Here is a 20,786-nt window from a genome sequence, read left to right on the forward strand (position 1 = left end):
CTAGGAAATGCTCTCTGTAGTTATTGTCAGATTCTCTCTAGCTAAGATATTAATTAAAACTTTTAGCATGTTTGTATGATAGAATGTATTTTCAGGTCCTCTATTTGTCCAAAGGCTTTGATTTTCTGAAATGTGTGAACAGGAATAATTGCATAAAGATTAGAATTTCCCCAGATATCTTAAGCTCAATTCAGATAGAAAAAGTGAATTACTCTCCATATTACTTTCATATTACTCTCATCAGATGTGAAATTATATAATTATAACAAAAATGAATAATAGAAACAATTTGAGTTCTCACAATTAGTCAGAATGTGTCCTTTTGCATACTTTCATAATTCACTTAAAATTCATTCATAAATTATCTACTAATTTTACCTTTTTTAAACTATTAAATAGCTTTCACATAATATTATATTTAGTTCTTAAGGATCTATATTACTTTTCAGCGACCGTAAATGTATAACATGGTGGTCATTTAGGGTTATTCAAAACCCAAATGAGATGTCACACATTGTAATAAAATGTTGCTTCTTAACAAAATAGCACAATTAGTATCACTATTTAGACAATGGGATTTAAAAATTTTTGATAATATAGAAAAGTAGAGAAAGTAAGGAGTAACACCTTTAAGCAAATTTTGTTTATTCTATTTACAGCAGACCCTTGAACAACACAGGTTTTAACTGCGCAGTTCCACTTATAAGTGGATTTTTTTTCCAATAAATACGTAGTACACTACACGACCTGAGGTTGGCTGAATCTGCTGACGCAGAAGTGTGGATATGGAGAGCCAACTGTAAAGTTATACCCAGATTCTTTTGACTGCCTGGAGGGTCAGTGCCCCTAAAACCCACATTGCTAAACAGTCAACTGTATTTCAAATCAAAGCTCAAAAATTACAATGATTTTATGCAATATTAATTCAGATGGGGATGATAGGTAACTTATTTGGAATTAGAGATACATATTTAAACCACTATATATATATATATATATATATATATATATATATATATGCATTAAAGAAAACATTGCAACATAAACCAGAACAATTGTAATGTTGGTAATATATAATATAAAAACTAGCTAGATAGGAAATATACATGTTATAATTTTGCATAAACTAAGGCTATTTCAATAGCCTGGGACTGAAGTTAGGTTACAAGTGGACTGTCTGGTCCGACTTAGGCCTTATTCTGAACAAAAAATAATCAACCTCCAAGACTTACCATAACGTAGCTATCTTCAATGTACAAGTTCATAAACAGAAGGAAAATGACAAGAACTCCCAAGAATGAGACCGTAGAACGTTTTCGCAGGCATCGCATTTTATCTAGTGTATCAAAAATATGTTTCACTTGGTGAAATTTAAACATTCTCTCCTGTGGAAAAGAGGCATAAAATTATTAACAATTAATTTTGTATGCAAATATTTCTTCATCATATCAGTCAAATCCAGGCCTTTATAAAATCTCACTATTCAAATCTTGGAGCCAAAATTGTTTCCAATTTCACAATAAATTTGGCACAGGCTATTAATACATTAACAGAAGGATAATGCAGTGGTTTATATTGATGTAGAGTAAGGAAAAATGAAAAGCACAGTTATTTCTGAACAAATAAACATTGGTAACAATAATGTAAGAAAATAATAGTTCTTTGATGAGAAAGAATACAAATAAAAGAGAAAGGCAAACATTAAGGTAACATCTACCTCCTCATATTATAATGTAATGAAAATGAAAGAAACTAGAAGTATGGGCCTAATACTGATCTCAGAGTAGGTGCACTGAAAAGAGTGATGGGGAGAAAATCTGGGTGAAAGAAAGAGAAGTGACAAAGGAAGTGAAAGTTTTGGGGGTGAACCCACACATATATTTGAGTTATAATTGCTTTGTTTATTTTTCCAGTAATTCTTGCTAAATCAGAGTAAATCCTGGAGTGGCATATCGACATTGCCTTGCTTGATCTACTACCTAGAAGTCTGGCAGTTTATAATGATTTATGGACTACAAAAAGGCAAAATTGGAGTCAGCAAGATTAGTGGAGGCCTAATGATTTTCCATTTCACTCTTCTACATTTTGTGATCTGCTCCAATTACAAATTCATTTAGATTACCATTTTTTAAAAAATATAAATATCTGGGATGATCAAAAGACCAGTGGAATCATATTTTGTCAAAAATCAACTATAATCTGGAAATCATGCCTTGTTATGTACTAAGTCTCCCTGGGTTCAGCTTTAGGATGAAGTATTTATGGGCCTAAAGAACTTCAGGAGGTGAAAAGGCCTGCACCCCAAACCCTTACAACAATGTCTAAGAAATAGCCAGCTAATGATGTCTCTTCAATGAGTTAATGCAAGAAAGCATTTATGAATCCTTGTAAATTATAGGAAAGAATATTAGGAATTGGGAGAAAGGAGTGTTATAAGAATTAATGCCCATTTCCTTTGCCCATATTTTTCTCTAGGGTTATTTCTTCTTGTTGATTTTTAGGAGTTTTAAATATATGTGTAGGGATGCACACATATATACTAATCTTTGCTCACGTTGAAAATATCTAAATATCTTTCCCTAGCACTTTTTGTATTTTCTCCTTTTTGGTATGATGTTTGCAGTGTAGTGGTTTATGTCAAATTTATTTCATGGATGTGGACTTTTTTGTATAATGCTTAAAAAATATCCTTCCCTATCTTGATGTCATATGGGCAGTCTCATTTATTTTCTTCTGGGATTTTTTGTTTTTCATAGATAGATTTTTTTTTTAGTATACCTGTAATTTATCTTTGTGTCTTTTATGATATAGTGGAATAATTTATTTTATCTTTTCTATACGGAGAGCTGATGATCGGCTCACAGTGCATTGGCATAACTACTATTCATACCACCACTCCTAATTTCAAGGGTGTGGGCAAGCATACTCTCCTATGTACACAGAAATATAGAACTGGGTAATGGTAAACATTAATACTGTACACCAGACCAATATTGAATCATCTCTTCCTTTGGTTCGTGATGCCAATTTTAGAATAGGGTCACTTTCTAATTTGCATTTATGGGTCAAAAATGTATTTATAGACTCATCATTTATAACCTTTTTCAATAAGAAAATACATATATAGTACTTTTGAACCAAAATATTATAAGTAAAATTCTGTTGTCTGGTTCTATATTCTGTACCATACTGTAATCTGGTCCTGATTCTACAGATAAAATATTCTGTTTGTAAAAGATTTTTATCTGGATTTGGGTGCAGAATAAGGTGCCCCTTCATGTTCACTGCAGTTGTAACCTGCCTAAGGATGCCTAGGAAGGATAAGAAGCAGGATTAAAGCTATGGACTCTCCATCTGGGTGGCTAATTTCAAGAGAATGATGTTCTGGTAGGGCTTCCAGACCCTGAGGAGCTGGAGGGGATACCTACTGGGTGCAGATTCTGGATGCAGCTGAGATCTGTTAGCACAAATGCTTGTGAGTCTGGATGCTTAAGGCAGAAATCTCAGGGTCATCTGAGAGGAACCGTTTTGGAGTAGGGTCTGGTGTGGGGCTTATCTGTTTATAGTCAGTGGCCGGTCCCAGAACCCTGGTGCTGCCCTCTATATTTTAGGAGGTGCTGGATTCAGGTCCAGGAAAGAATGCCCCAGGCACACTCACGTGCAGATGCCTGAGGGTTTGGCTGGAAGGAAGAGGCGGAATTGAGGCGATTCAGGACCTATCCTGGGGGGTACCATGGGTTAGTAGAAAGCTTTACATTACACATTCTGGTTCCAAAGAGGGCTGAAATATGGACTCAGATCTGTGAGCATGAATATAAAAGCATTGTGGATGGATGTTCCAGGGCCCCAAGTTGGTTGAGAGACTGGGTTAAAGGCGCATATTCTGAGCCTCGGGATGGCTTGAAGAATTTGAGAAGGGGCATTCTAGTAGAACAGGTGCTTTTGGGAGGGATTCTCAGCTGCAGCGTCTTCTTCTGTGAAGGACAGAGCAATGCGGTGCCTGGGCACACGCTTGAGTGTTAGCTGGGAGCAGGCTTTCAGAACCCATCAACTATGTAGCAGGCCTGAGCCCTCAAGTCAAGCTACTACTGGAGGAAACTCGGCCAGATAGCCTGTGCACAAATGCTTGAACTTCCCATCCTGGCTCATGGCCACCCATCCTTGGTGTTTGTCTTCACCTCCACCCAGGTTCTTCTCACCGGATACTCTCCACATCAATGTCAGAGCTCTTAGAACCACGACTCCACATTGCCCATGGATTTTCCCCACGATTTGTCATCAGCAGTTATTTCAGCATACACGTGAAGGTGTTTTCATCACAAATTTGTTTGAAAACCAACAAGTGAAAATATTTTAAATTGGCAACAGTAGAAGATGTTTGAATAATTTGTAGTGTTATTAGACTGAAGCCATTGACAATGTTGCCCTAAATGCATATTTGATGATATACAAAGGAGTTTATGAGACAGGTTAAGTAATAAAATGGGTATAACAACAAAAAAGATTTTTATCTGAATTTTGAAATGACAAAGGATTAGAATCTAATCATACACAAGTGACACAATATTTCTAAATGTCAATTTGGGAAGACTTGGCAATAGTATGAAATGCATTTATTCCCTTTAACTCAGCAATTATACTTCTAAAAATCTGTTCAAAGACCAAAAAAAATGTATTTTTGAGCAAAAGTTTAGCTATGGAATTGCAAAGCAGTGATGTTTGTAAAACAAATTGGAAACAATCTATAAGCTGTTAACAGTCATTATCTCAATGTAGCAGAACAATCAGGAATTTTCAATCTTGTTTTACTTTTCTAAACTTTCCATATTTTTAAAAGCACAAATATATAGTAATATTTTTAAAAGTTACTTTTAATTTTCAAAATTCTTTATTGTCTGTTGGAAAATAAAACACATTTTATTTCCTGGACACAAAAGCATAAAGAGCAAATTTTTTTCAAGAAAATAAGATTTAAAAAATATGTAACACTTTATGGTTATGCCTCTGGATGCTTGGAAAGTTGAATGTTTTAAGTTCAATATAAATGCTAAGTCAAGAAGAATTCCATCTTAATTCTATTTTTTTGAGACAAAAAGAAAATGTAAATTATGAGATGCAAACTGAATTTGCAAAGTTCAAATTTACATAATTATATATAGAGATAGTTCTGGGCAGTACATTTTGCATGGATAGCTCATTGAACCTTCATACCAATGCTAAAACTTTAATACTACCATTAGACCAATTTTAAGTTAAGAAAAACAAGTCTTTCTCATCTTCATAAGGGATGATTCCAGCTTTTAAATCTTAGAATTATTACAGAGTCTGCTCTATTAAACACTATTGGTATATAGTTTATTAATTAGGTTTCATATATTTTAAATATATTGTTGCCAACAGACTATTAGCATATGTGATAATAATATGTGATATTGGTCGTTGAATAAAATAAAAACAATGTAATAAAAATAAATTAAATTTTCTTGGCAGAAAGCAAAATTTTGATTAAATATATTTAACCTAAAACACACATAAATATATAACATTAGGAGGTGGGTGATATATGATATTTCAACTAGCATAAGAAGTGGTAAAAAAAATGTTTTGAAGACAAACTGCTGTGCATTTTGCATTAATGAAAAATAGAAGAAAATTAAACAGTAACAACACCAACAACAAAATCCTGGAATATAATTCCAAAGAGTTGACAAAACAGAAATTCAGTCCTTAGAGAACAGTGGTAGTCACCTAAGTTCTAACATCCAATCCTCCAACTTATAATCCTCCAAAATTCATTCAAAACATTCAGAGCACAAATAAACCTTCCATAGTATATACCCTCAGAATAACCAGGAGAAATATAATAGCACAAAGTTCAATTTACATATAAGTAAAAACAGTAACAGCCAGGACAACAAGAATTGGCTGAGGAGCCTAAATCAGAGGTCAAAAGATAGACCAAAATATGTGTCATTTATTAAACAAACTACACCAGACTACACTACAGTAAAAGAAAAATTAAGAAAGCTAATAATCTATCCAAACTCCTCTCTCATCTCAAACATAGAATTACATGGATCCAGGAAAAAACAAATGAATATTCACAAAAAAGAAAACAAACAAACAAAAAAAACCCCAGACCAAAGTCAAATAAATTTATTGAGAAGAAAACTGAAATAGCTGAGAACTCTGATATTAGGCTTTTTGTTGTGCCATGAAGCAAGGAAGCTCTCAGAGGTTAGTGGGGTCACATCTAAAGAACACAGAAAACAACTTGAGGAGGTTTATATTGAGAAAATTTGGGGAAAAAAAAAAACAATGATCAAAAAATGACTATGATTGATAGTAAAATACTGAATTAATATAAATTCATGATTATATTGTGATAATGAAAAGGAGAGAAAGAAAAAGTAAGAAACCTAACTGCCACAATTGGAGGTGATCACTGCATCATCTTCTGATTGCAAAATCAGTAATTGAAACAAAAGTATTAAAGTTCTCCCTCTGCATTTCCAGGAGGAACTGTATTTCATCCACAGTTGATGATGCTTATTTTCAGATACTGGACAACTGGGCAGCAAAGGGCAATTAACCTTGAGAAAAAGGAAACAAAAAAGTAAGCCCCATAATTTCTCCAGTTTGCTGCCAGGAGACAGTTTTTAAAAGGCAAGGCAGGGGCTTCCCTGGTGGCGCAGTGGTTAAGAATCCACCTGCCAATGCAGGGGACACGGGTTCAAGCTCTGGTCTGGGAAGATCCCACATGCCACAGAGCAACTAAACCCGTGTGCCACAACTACTGAGCCTGTGCTCTAGAGCCTGTGAGTCAAAACTACTGAGCCCACATGCCACAACTACTGAAGCCTGTGAGCCTAGAACCTGTGCTCTGCAACAAGAGAAGCCACCACAATGAGAAGTCCAAGGGCAGACAGCAGAAGCAAGAAGAACTACAATCCTGCAGCCTGTGGAACAAAAACCACATTCACAGAAAGATAGACAAGATGAAAAGGCAGAGGGCTATGTACCAGATTAAGGAACAAGATAAAACCCCAGAAAAACAACTAAATGAAGTGGAGATAGACAACCTTCCAGAAAAAGAATTCAGAAGAATGATAGTGAAGATGATCCAGGACCTCGGAAAAACAATGGAGGCAAAGATCGAGAAGATGCAAGAAATGTTTAACAAAGACCTAGAAGAATTAAAGAACAAATAAACAGAGATGAACAATACAATAACTGAAATGAAAACTACACTAGAAGGAATCAATAGCAGAATAACTGAGGCAGAAGAACAGATAAGTGACCTGGAAGACAGAATGGTGGAATTCACTGCTGTGGAACAGAATAAAGAAAAAAGAATGAAAAGAAATGAAGACAGCCTAAGAGACCTCTGGGACAACATTAAACGCAACAACATTCGCATTATAGGGGTCCCAGAAGGAGAAGAGAGAGAGAAAGGACCTGAGAAAATATTTGAAGAGATTATAGTCGAAAACTTCCTTAACATGGGAAAGGAAATAGCCACCCAAGTCCAGGAAGCACAGAGAGTTCCATACAGGATAAACCCAAGGAGAAACATGCCGAGACACATAGTAATCAAATTGGCAAAAAATAAAGACAAAGAAAAATTATTGAAAGCAGCAAGGGAAAAACGAAAAATAATATACAAGGGAACCCCCATAAGGTTAACAGCTGATTTCTCAGCAGAAACTCTACAAGCCAGAAGGGAGTGGCATGATATACTTAAAGTGATGAAAGGGAAGAACCTACAATCAAGATTACTCTACCCAGCAAGGATCTCATTCAGATTTGATGGAGAAATCAAGTTTTACAGACAAGCAAAAGCTAAGAGAATTCAGCACCACCAAACCAGCTCTACAACAAATGCTAAAGGAACTTCTCTAAGTGGGAAACACAAGAGAAGAAAAGGATCTACAAAAACAAACCCAAAACAATTAAGAAAATGGTCATAGGAACATACATGTCGATAATTACCTTAAACGTGAATGGATTAAATGCTCCAACCAAAAGAGGCTTGCTGAATGGATACAAAAACAAGACCCATATATATGCTGTCCACAAGAGACCCACTTCAGACCTAGGGACACATACAGACTGAAAGTGAGGGGTTGGAAAAAGATATTCCATGCAAATGGAAATCAAAAGAAAGCTGGAGTAGCAATACTCACACCAGATAAAATAGACTTTAAAATAAAGACTATTATAAGAGACAAGGAAGGACACTACATAATGATCAGGGGATCAATCCAAGAAGAAGCTATAACAATTATAAATATATATGCACCCAACATAGGAGCACCTCAATACATAAGGCAACTGCTAACAGCTATGAAAGAGGAAATCGACAGTAACACAATCATAGTGGGGGACTTTAACACCTCACTTACACCAATGGACAGATCATCCAAACAGAAAATTAATAAGGAAACACAAGCTTTAAATGACACAATAGACCAGATAGATTTAATTGATATTTATAGGACATTCCATCCAAAAACAGCAGATTACACTTTCTTCTCAAGTGCGCAAGGAACATTCCCCAGGATAGATCACATCTTGGGTCATGATTCAAGCCTCACTAAATTTAAGAAGACTGAAATCATATCACGCATCTTTTCTGACCACAGTGCTATGAGATTAGAAATGAATTACATGGAAAAAAACGTAAAAAGCACAAACACATGGAGGCTAAACACTACATTACTAAATAACCAAGAGATCACTGAAGAAATCAAAGAGGAAATCAAAAAATACCTAGAGACAAATGACAATGAAAACACAACAATCCAAAACCTATGGGATACAGCAAAAGCAGTTCTATGAGGGAAGTTTATAGCTATACAAGCCTACCTCAAGAAACAAGAAAAATTTCAAATAATCTAACCTTACACCTAAAGGAACTAGAGAAAGAAGAACAAACAAAACCCAAAGTTAGCAGAAGGAAAGAAATCATAAAGATCAGAGCAGAAATAACTGAAATACAAACAAAGAAAACAATAGCAAAGATCAATAAAACTAAAAGCTGGTTCTTTGAGAAGATAAACAAAATTGATAAACCATTAGCCAGACTCATCAAGAAAAAGAGGGAGAGGACTCAAATCAATAAAATTAGAAATGAAAAAGAAGTTACATCAGGCACCGCAGAAATACAAAGCATCCTAAGAGACTACTACAAGCAACTATATGCCAATAAAATGGAAAACCTGGAAGAAATGGACGAATTCTTAGGAAGGTATAACCTTCCAAGACTGAACCAGGAAGAAATAGAAAATATGAACAGAGCAATCACAAGTAATGAAATTGAAACTGTGATTAAAAATCTTCCAACAAACAAAAGTCCAGGACCAGAGGGCTTCACAGGTGAATTCCATCAAACATTTAGAGAAGAGCTAACACCCATCCTTCTCAAACTCTTCCAAAAAATTGCAGAGGAAGGAACACTCCCAAACTCATTCTAGGAGGCCACCATCACCCTGATACCAAAACCAGACAAAGATACTACAAAAAGAGAAAATGACAGACCAATATCACTGATGAATATAGATGCAAAAATCCTCAACAAAATACTAGCAAACAGAATCCAACAACACATTAAAAGGATCATATACCATGATCAAGTGGTATTTATCCCAGGGATGCAAGGATTCTTCAATATATGCAAATCAATCAACGTGATACACCATATTAACAAATTGAAGAATAAAAACCATATGATCATCTCAATACATGCAGAAAAAGCTTTGGACAAAATTCAACACCCATTTATCATAAAAAACTCTCCAGAAAGTTGGCATAAAGGGAACCTACCTCAACATAATAAAGGCCATATACGACAAACCCACAGCAAACATCATTCTCAATGGTGAAAAACTGAGAGCATTTCCTCTAAGATCAGGAACAAGACAAGGATGTCCACTCTCACCGCTATTATTCAACATAGTTTTGGAAGGCCTAGCCTTGGCAATCAGAGAAGAAAAAGAAATAAAAGGAATACAAGTTGGAAAAGAAGAAGTAAAACTGTCACTGTTTGCAGATGACATGATACTATATATAGAGAATCCTAAAGATGCCACCAGAAAACTACTAGAGCTAATCAATGAATTTGGTAAAGTAGCAGGATACAAAATTAATGCACAGAAGTCTCTTGCATTCCTATACATTAATGATGAAAAAATCTGAAAGAGAAATTAAGGAAACACTCCCATTTACCATTGCAACAAAAAGAATAAAATACCTAGGAATAAACCTACCTAGGGAGACAAAAACCTGTATGCAGAAAACTATAAGACACTGATGAAAGAAACGAAAGATGATACCAATAGATGGAGAGATATACCATGTTCTTGGATTGGAAGAATCAATATTGTGAAAATGACTAAACTACCCAAAGCAATCTACAGATTCAATGCAATCCCTATCAAATTACCAATGGCATTTTTTATGGAACTAGAACAAAAAATCTTAAAATTTGTATGGAGACACAAAAGACCCCGAATAGCCAAAGCAGTCTTGAGGGAAAAAACCGGAGCTGGAGGAATCAGACTCCCTGACTTCAGACTATATTACAAAGCTACAGTAATCGAGACAATATGGTACGGGCACAAAAACAGAAACATAGATCAATGGAACAAGATAGAAAGCCCAGAGGTAAACCCACGCACCTATGGTCAACTAATCTATGACAAAGGAGGCAAGGATATATAATGCAGAAAAGACAGTCTCTTCAATAAGTGGTGCTGGGAAAACTGGACAGCTACATGTAAAAGAATGAAATTAGAATACTCCCTAACACCATACACAAAAATAAACTCAAAATGGATTAGAGACCTAAATGTAAGTCCGGACATTATAAAACTCTTAGAGGAAAACATAGGAAGAACACTCTTTGACATAAATCACAGTAAGATCTTTTTTGATCCACCTCCTAGAGTAAAGGAAATAAAAACAAAAGTAAACAAATGGGACCTAATGAAACTTCAAAGCTTTTGCACAGCAAAGGAAACCATAAACAAGACGAAAAGACAACCCTCAGAATGGGAGAAAATATTTGCAAATGAATCAACGGACAAAGGATTAATCTCCAAAATATATAAACAGCTCATGCAGCTCAATATTAAAAAAACCAACAACCCAATCCAAAAATGGGCAGAAGACCTAAATAGACATTTCTCCAAAGAAGACATACAGATGGCCAAGAAGCACACGAAAAGCTGCTCAACATCATTAATTATTAGAGAAATGCAAATCAAAACTACAATGAGGTATCACCTCACACCAGTCAGAATGGGCATCATCAGAAAATCTACAAACAACAAATGCTGGAGAGGGTGTGGAGAAAAGGGAACCCTCTTGCACTGTTGGTAGGAATGTAAACTGATACAGCCACTATGGAGAACAGTATGGAAGTTCCTTAAAAAACTAAAAATAGAATTACCATGTGATTCAGCAATCCCACTACTGGGCATACACCCAGAGGAAACCACAATTCAAAAAGACACATGCACCCCAATATTCATTGCAGCACTATTTACAATAGCCAGGTCATGGAAGCAACCGAAATGCCCATCGACAGATGAATGGATAAAGAAGTTGTGGTACATATATACAATGGAATATTACTCAGCCATAAAAAGGAAAGAAATTGGGTCATTTGTTGAGATGTGGATGGATCTAGAGACTGTTATACAGAGTGAAGTAAGTCAGAAAGAGAAAAACAAATATCATATATTAACATATATATGTGGAACCTAGAAAAATGGTACAGATGAACCAGTTTGCAGGGCAGAAATTGAGACACAGATGTAGAGAACAAACGTATGGACACCAAGGGGGGAAAGCCGCGGGGGTGTGGGGGTGGGGGTGTGATGAATTGGGCGATTGGGATTGACATGTATACACTGATGTGTATAAAATTGATGACTAATAAGAACCTGCTGTATAAAAAAAAAATGTGATCAAATGTATTCTATTGGAAAGAAGAAAAAATAGACCATATTTACTGTCTAAATTATATAATAATTTAATGATATTTAGCATCTATTGCAGATGTATTCATTATTGCAGATTGTATTTGCTTTATCAGTGTCTTTGCTTTGGGAATCAAAAAAATAAAATAAAATAAAATAAAATCTGAAAGAAAAAGAAAAGAGGTCTGCTCACCACAACAAAAGAAAGCCCGCATGCAGCAACGAAGACCCAACAAGACAAAAATAAATAAATAAATAAATAAATAAATAAACAAATAAATAAAGTTCCCTTAAAAAAAAAAAAAGAAAGGCAAGGCGGGATATTGATGAAAGAAATCGAAGAACACACAAACAAATAGAAAGATATCTTTGTTAATGGATCAGAAGAATTAATATTAATACTCAAAACAAAAATACAAAAATTCCTAAAAACACTAAAAGAAATAATAGAAAAAATATCTGTAAAAATTGACCACATGGAGAAATATATTAAGTATCCCATAATACATAGCATAAGCATACCATAAGACAATTGACTTTAAATCAAACACATTAGTAATATCAATAAATGTAAATGGGCTTAATTAACTTTTTTTTTAAAGAAAAAGATTTTCAAATTAGTATTCGTGTGTATATGTGAGCACATGCACATGCACACACACAAATCCAAACACTAAACTGTGTAAAAGAAACATACATAAAACAAAGTAATTCATAAAGGCTAATGATAAAGGAATGAGCAAAGCATTTTTAGCAAATACAATGAGATACCATGGTTTGCAATCCTGATATAAAATGTAGGTGAATACAGGCCATAAAAGCATAAAATTACATAATCAAGGTTACTTTATAATGCTAAATGCCACAATTCTCAACAAAATATGACCAAATAACACAATGAGCAACTTCCTAAATCTGAAACAACAGAAAATTTAAGTCAAAACTCCTAATGTTAGGAGCCTTAACACAGTCCTAGATCAAGAGGCCAAAATTTGTCTAATATCACAGCAGAAAAATGCATAAATCAAGAACTCTTAGAAACATAAGCACACGTTTATGGATCTGCAAACACAATGTGGAATATTAATATTCTTCTCTGAGAATCTGACAGTTTAAATAGTCAAAATATTAGCAAGGAAAGAGAATCTGAGTAATCCAAAGTTCTCTCTTAATATTAAAAAAAGTTTGGTGTGTTTTGGTCAACAAAGTATGTATGGTACGTAGGATTTTAAAGAATGTTTCGTGCCTAATCATAAGCCAATATAATTCAAAATAATCCAACAAAGGAGGATAGAGCCATATTCCTTGAAAGAGATACGGTGGCCTAGAAGATAACACCCAGTTAGCAAGAGAGAGTTACTGGGTAGCCGTCTAAACTCAGATTTTAATCCACAGACATTGGAAAAACATTAATTTCTCAGGTCCCAGTGTAAAAAGAGAGCACGTTGATAAAAGCTACTAATAATACTGATTATCTATAGAAAACCACTAAGTCAAACAAGGCATAAACGAGCTCACCATCCTTTAAACTGCAATTATTAAAAGAAAGTAAAAATTTGGTTTCAAATTTTTAAACAGGTGAGCATATCCTGATAATAGAAACTTCACATAGAATGTTCCTACTTGAAAATATTAGTCTCACAAATGAGGACAAGTTACTTGAACAGTATTTAGTTCCATGTTCAGACAGTGTCTTATTTGTTAGAAATTTTCCACTTAGTCTTAAAAAATTTCAGAAATGGCTAAAAGTGTTATTCAAAGGTAATAGATTGATAATTACAGATTCGTTTTATTTATAAAAATGATAATTTTTATTATCGTGGTTTGAATAAATTATTTTCTCAAGTTGATACATCATCTTTATGTACCCTAAATACCACCAGAGATTCATCTAACAACATATGCTACAGTACACTTTATCTCTTGTACGCACAATGAGAAGCATTGAACATGTTTTGTTCAGCAGTTTTAGTGCAAGTGTTTTCAAAAAGTTTCTTTGTCACAAGCTTATAATACATCACTTGATTTTGAATACAGTTATGGAAATAAGAATATATAATAACCCTACCCTCCACCCCAAATGTATGCAAAGTTGGCACATCTAGTTCAATAAGACTTCATCAGTTTTTGTTTATGGAAGAATCACATTCTCTTTGGAAGACCCAAGTGCTAAATGTTCATATATATTAAACTACTATAACCAAACTTCAAATACACAACTATATAAAATCATTTTAATGTGATACCATATCAAATAACTCATTTTTTAAATGGAAAGCAATCATTTTCACTCTATAATTCCCATCATAAAAATTATTATATATGAATAAATGGATAAATATACTCACATATAAAATGTATATTATATATTCATCTATCCCACATACAATTTTGAAATTATAAATAGTGTAGCATATATTCCTATACATTTATATACACATAATTATACATATATAAATAAAGCTGTATTCACTGACAAGGAAACAGGTAAATCAATGAGACGGTACTATTCTTTCTCACTATTTAATACTGATGTTATCTGAATTTTGTCTTCTCAATTTACAAACCATCACCAAGAGGATACAAGACCCTCTTAGTAATCTTCTTTCCCTTCTGTAATATTGTTCTTTTCCACTGCTCCATCCAACTTTCTCTTCTTTTCTCTCTTTGCAACCTTTTGGCATTACATGACCTCTCCTACAAACACTTTTTGAGCAAAATTCAAAATTCAGATACTCTGCTAGGACTTCTTCCTGAGCCTACTTCCAATTTTTGAATAATTACTGTTATCTCTATGTAGATTTCCCTCTGGCTACTCAAACACAAGGAATCTAAAACTACAGGCTGAGTTTTCCTTTCCATTCTGCTCCTCCTTTCAGAGTCTCATTTTTGGTAGACCCAGCTGTCTAATCTCCTAGTCAAATCATCTGGAAAAAAAAAAAAAAAAAGCCTCCTGCTGTCCCACAGTCATAGAGCCTTGTCTTGGGTCCTCAATTTCTCTCTCACCTGCCACAATTTCTCCCATCCAGTTCGCACTGTCATTACCGGAGCTCAGGTTAATACTTCCTTTAACTTCGGCAACAGCAATAGATTCCTGGCGGCTTTTCCTACCTGTCCGCTGTTTATCATGTTTCTAAAGTTATCAGAACCTAAACTGGAAGCGGGTTTGCAAGTTTCGACTCCTAAACCGGAAGTGGGAAGATCAGCCCTAGAGGAGACGTCAGGATGCGTTTCCAGCCCAGGGGCGCTCAGAAGATGCCTGCTTGGTTAGGTTAGTAGAAAAAACGTAACATCAGGGCCCTGCTGTGCTCCGGGGCAGAAATCAAGAGAGCTGCCTGCAAATCACCTCAGTCATCACAATGATAAAACAATGCCCCATGGTAAACCTCGCGTTAGCAAAGAGGCACAGCCAGCGCTGCACAGAGCTCAAGCAGCCTGTGCATTCAGACCCGGTTTCCCCTACTACTCGAACGCCAAGGTTTATGCAGTGACAGCTCTACAGAACACATATTCACTTGATCCTTTTCAGCAATGTTCTTCGGAAAAATGAGGGAAGAGGAACCTAATGCCTCTTCAAAACTATTTTATGTATTTATTTTTCAAGTTCCTAATTAGCTGCACTTTAATTTTTACTCTGCCTTTCATGAGGAAGTGACACTAGGAAGAGAGCCGAGGAGCACTTGGATAAGTAGAGGAGCCACAGGACCTGGACAGTTCTTTTGAGTCAAAACTCCAATTTCAACATCCATCCTGTCTGACTTCTGCTTCCCACTCCTGAGGTAAAATAACCAAAGCTTGTTCTGTTTTGTAACAAGAGTAATTTTTATATGAAATTGAAAAAAATTCTTTTCCTACAGGAAATAATAAAAGAACTGGGGTCCACTGTGGTGGGAGCCCCAGTGCTTCAGGCACTCTCTCCCTTTGCTGCCTCCCTACAAGCTGTGTATGCTGGGGACCTGTCAATCACCTAGAGCCCAAAGAGGAGCCAAAGGACCAGCAGAGAATCTTTGCGGACTGTATGAAAGGCAGAGGCCTGGCATCTTTCACTTGAGGACATTGACATTTCTACAGGTTGTGACTTTGTCCAAAGCCACCTAACTGGAAGAAGCACATTGCAAATTTGCCACCACAGGGAGGTTTGGATTGTTTGAAATTGGAGCTTCAGCAATTGCTACAATAACCAGAGGAAGAAATACTTTGAAACCTTAGTAGCTTTATCCAGAGAGTTTCAAGATCGCAACTCAGAGTATCTAGGCTGCCAACTCCTATGTCCTCCCTCTGATCTTTAATGATGTTAAAGTGCTTTCTCCTAATGTTTCACTTGTATGCAATTCACATCTTTTAAAATGCAAAGCAAGTGATCACAAAGTCTATTGCCCAACTAACTTGATCACTTTGAAGTTCTACAAGGTTGACCAAGATGGACAGATATCTATTTGGGTAGATCAGTGTGTGAGTGGCTGTGGGGACACAGCTCCACAGAAATGGCTACATCTCTTTCTCATACAACCCTTAAACTACTGTAACTCTACACTGAGTACCAGTGGAATGGTTGCCAGTCTTCCAGATCGTCCAGAAAAAATAGCCAAGGAATTAAATTTCCTTGGAAGATGAACAGGTGAAAAGAAAGGATCAGGTAAAACTTATTAAAACTTAATAACCCTTTCTGGATTGGGTTCCAAAATCTTTGATGAACTGCCATGCACAAATCAATGAAATGCAGAACAGTCAGTCAAATAGGACAATACCTTTTTTAGAAAAGGAATGTTCATACATTTATTAGAACTTTCTATCCTACAAGCCTGATGCTCCTGTGTCTTTGAGTTTGGTCACAGGTTTGAAATCACCTACCTCTGAAAAATTTCAGAGCCAGCAGGATTTTTGAAAGTCCTGGTTGAACCATAGGAAGATGGCCTGTTCATACCAGGACTTGGACTTCCTTGGCAAAACCTCTGGTTGAGACCAGACCCAAGCTATTGAAAATAACATTGTGTGCAGATAGGATAGTTCCAGGGGAACTATACAGTTTCCCAGCACCAAAAGCAACATCCATGTGCCTGAAGATAGCTCCTGGGGAAATACAGCAGATCTTCCTGAAAGGTCTGTCAGACACTCTCCTTTGGAACTCAGCATTGAGCGGCATCAGTCCTGTATCACAGGTAAAGGTGAGGCACATAGAAGTGAAAACCAATCTGTGTGTTAGTTCTGGAATCCTTACTCCTGGTTAGAGAAATTTAGGGATCAAACTATTTAGAAGTACATAGGGCCAAGAAGGATATTGTTTGGTGCAACACAGCTTATTTCTCAAAGACCTAACTATAAATCGTTATGTATGTGGTTGTGCTTTCGTACATAATTCCTTTTTCCTCCTTAAGCACAGTATATTCTTGGCATCAGCTTGAGAAAAGTACTGTTCTCCACATTTGCCTCACATTTAATTTTATGGATTTGCTCTCTTCTCTTACCAATGCTCAGATTTTGGAATTTAAATTTTAGGTCACCAAAATATTACTTTCTTGATGAAGATTTCTCTGAACCTCATTTTCGGTCAAAAATTATTCTTCACTTTTTTGAACTCGTACCATTTTATCTATACGTCTCTTAATTTACTTAATACTTTCTGCTTCTTGATATTGTATTCATATGTCTTATTTTCCTTTGGGTTCTGAGCTTCTTATACACAAACCATTTTTTTAAAACTTCTTATCATATTACTTGAATACTTAGTGGGGTGTTTTTTTAAAAAGATAGCAAACAACTACTACCCTGGGGGTTTTTTGTGTGTGTGCACTTTTGCATTTTAGAAATCTTGGACTTGGAGCTGTGGAAAAAACTACCAACCTGTGAATATTTGCATCTCTTTTCCACAGCATAGGACTCGTAAAAGCTTGCCTAAGAGCTTCCCTGCCATGACCCAGAACTACAGTGTAATCTCTGGGCTCTTTGGTTGCAAAAATGCAACTGAGCATATCAAACTTAACTTTGTACATTATCAAAGCACCATGGACTCTTCTATGTTTGTTTGCCTTACAATTTATTTAAGTGAGAAGTGAGGATAATGTCACTTGTTATTTTATTATTTAATGGATTGAAATATTTTATACCCAAGATAAATCAAAGTCTTTGGGGACATTAAAGAAATGTAGCAGAAAAAATTAATGTTGACACTGTAAACACTTAGAAGACCAGTAGCAAAATGACTGATTTGTGTTGGGGAGCCTCCAACAGCTGTAATATGATCTATTTAATATCAGAATTCAGATATGGTACAAAGTTTTACAAGCCATACAATTTGGAGACATATTCTTTGGACCTATGGAACTATTTACTTATCTTTACTACCTCACATATCTGCATACGTATGTATAGGAATAAAGATTCTGCCTTTGTAACACTATGAATATCTATTATTGACCCCAAATCATTGCTCATGGAGGCAGATAAAGTGTTGGTTGTACAAACTTCTTTACATTTCTTCTTGGGAAGACACTGTGGGGAAATCTGTATGCTAGTTTTCATAAACTCAAGAAACATGCTCATTTATTAAAGGATTGATGCTGATATAAAGTGACAAGTGGATTATTACACAGTAGAACCGCTTGCTTAGGGTGCATATGCTTGTGCATGTTATCATGTTTCTGGAATGTTACTTGGATTATATGCGACAAACCACCAAATGTTAATGAGCTCAGTTCTCTCCCTCCAGCTCTTTAGGGTAAAATCACACCTCCCAATGCAAACTATTCCATGCCCCATATGAAAGGATGGAAGAAAGGAAAACCATATTCCTACCTACCTGAATGAATGTGGCTACAGTAATCTCCCCCAAGGCTCTAAGCTGTAACTTATATTTAATAGTCTATTTTTAAATCAACAGTCAGAATGCAAAAGTAAATTACATCCACCACATCACATGGGCTGGTATCCAATACTTAACCTCGCATCAGGGAAAACATGAAAGAAGTCTTGCAGTCAACCGTTCATCTGTCTGACATGTGCCACTATGCGCATCTGACTTGCTTGGCTTGCCTTTTTTAATGTGTGCCCAATTTGTTTTTCTACATTGCTTTGTGGAAGGCTGCACATGCCCTCGGGGCAGTATTCAATACTTTCCAATGAAAAGAAAGAATGTTGCTGACATAGCAAAAGCTTCAGGATGCCACGAAAATGAAAAGTGTCTTGTAAAACATGATTATCATTACATTTTGTACAAAAGGCTCAGATATTCAGATATTGATAGGAACAAATGTAATTGCTTTTTCCATTTAAGATTTTTTTTTTAAGAGTCCCAAGTTGTACTGTCCATTTGTAGCTATAGGTGGTAGCGAAGTGGAAAATTATAGAGGCTAGACTATTCCATAGGGTTCACATTGATGACCAGCGAGATTTATTTTCTGGTGCTTTTAAGCTTCAATTCAGATAGAAAATGTGTAGCATTGATAGGCTGAAGGTTTTCTGCCACTGACTATAAAAATGGGAAAACTTGAGATGAGGATTGGGAAGAAAGTAGTCTTTTTCAACACTGAAGCTAAGAAAAGACATGTACTTTATTTACCAACTTCTCTTTTAGAATATCATTCTCTTACAGTTTTCTAATTTCTTTCCAATGAGCTGAAAAAGACCTGGCTAGAGTAGAACCAATAAAAGCAAACATTGAAGTAACTACTTCAGAGAGAATGCAGGAGTTAGTGCTAAGGAAAGGTATAGTCATGAAAGCTGTTTTAAGTTGCAGTGAGGAAGAAAGGAATAATGATAATGATGGTGATAACTAACTCATTCAGAGGGCTGTGAAATATATTTTATTTAATCTTCCACAAAACTCATGAGGTAGATAAGAATATATTTATGATTTTTCTCACATTACAAATAAGGGAACTGAAGATTAGATAGATTAAGTGATGTGTCCAGGTACAGTATCGAGCAATTATGCTATGTAGATATGATAAATGACAGGTTTTCTTTCTAAATCTCTAACTTTTTATGCATTCCAGTCTACTCAAAGAGTTTATCTGAGAGATGTAAAAATAAGGTGCTTCCAAATCAAGTTAAAATTTGGTTAAAGCAATACTATTGAAAAACATTAATGATCATATTTCTGTCACTAATACATAAGATGACTATTTTTCCCCAAAGGAATTGTGCAAACATTTATGCACAATTACTGGTATAGTATAAAAGACGATAAGATGTTGTCTCAATAAAATTGCCACACATTTTTGTACGCTAATGGATCAGGTAGACTTTAACTTGAATTCAGTAATACGAAATACCGATTTGAGTAGATACATAAGATATATGCATATATATATTTTGTTTAAATAATATGCTGTATTAGAATAGTGATTGCCTTTCTCTTTAAGTAAGAATTGTTTTTATTAAGCTTGTTATTAAATTCTAAAATCAGAATGAATAAGTCTGTTATACATAATTCATTGCCTATTTATTTATCCTTTCATTCAAACACAGATAGAGTTCACAGTAAGTACCAGGGATCTGTGCTAGGCACAATGACTGTAATTTCATATCCAACTTAACTGGAACAGAAAAAAACAAAACAAAATAAAACCTTACAGAGGGAAGTAAAATAAAACCATAGAATGTGGTTAGAAATACTTTCCTGATAGCTGTTATCAGGAATTTTTAGAAACATTAAGTGATTATTTAGTCTGTGTTGCCCTAGATGTGAAATATTGCTTTTGTTCTTTCAGCATTTATTGAAGCTTCACTATGCACATGACATTGTTCTAAAAAGAAAAGATTAATATGCCCATGTTTTTGCACTGCTGTTTAGTGCAAAGGAAG

At 35.3% G+C, this 20,786-nt stretch overlaps 1 protein-coding gene across 11 annotated transcripts in view; it reads right to left on the reverse strand.

Moving 5' to 3' along the window:
* MGAT4C (MGAT4 family member C) overlaps window positions 1-20,786 on the reverse strand; it is a 605,093-nt gene that overhangs the window by 13,361 nt on the left and 570,946 nt on the right. For 10 of the 11 annotated variants that reach the window (XM_082351817.1, XM_082351824.1, XM_082351819.1 and 7 more), the window contains one exon: window positions 1,233-1,385. In XM_082351817.1, the coding sequence (XP_082207943.1) occupies window positions 1,233-1,379 (147 nt within the window). In that variant the 5' untranslated portion in view covers window positions 1,380-1,385. Of the gene's footprint in view, window positions 1-1,232; window positions 8,024-20,786 lie in introns of those variants that run through there. The other variant, XM_082351825.1, reaches the window with a different exon arrangement.

Source organism: Balaenoptera borealis, assembly GCF_965194805.1.
Source record: "Balaenoptera borealis genome assembly, chromosome: 13".
NCBI lineage: Eukaryota > Metazoa > Chordata > Mammalia > Artiodactyla > Balaenopteridae > Balaenoptera > Balaenoptera borealis.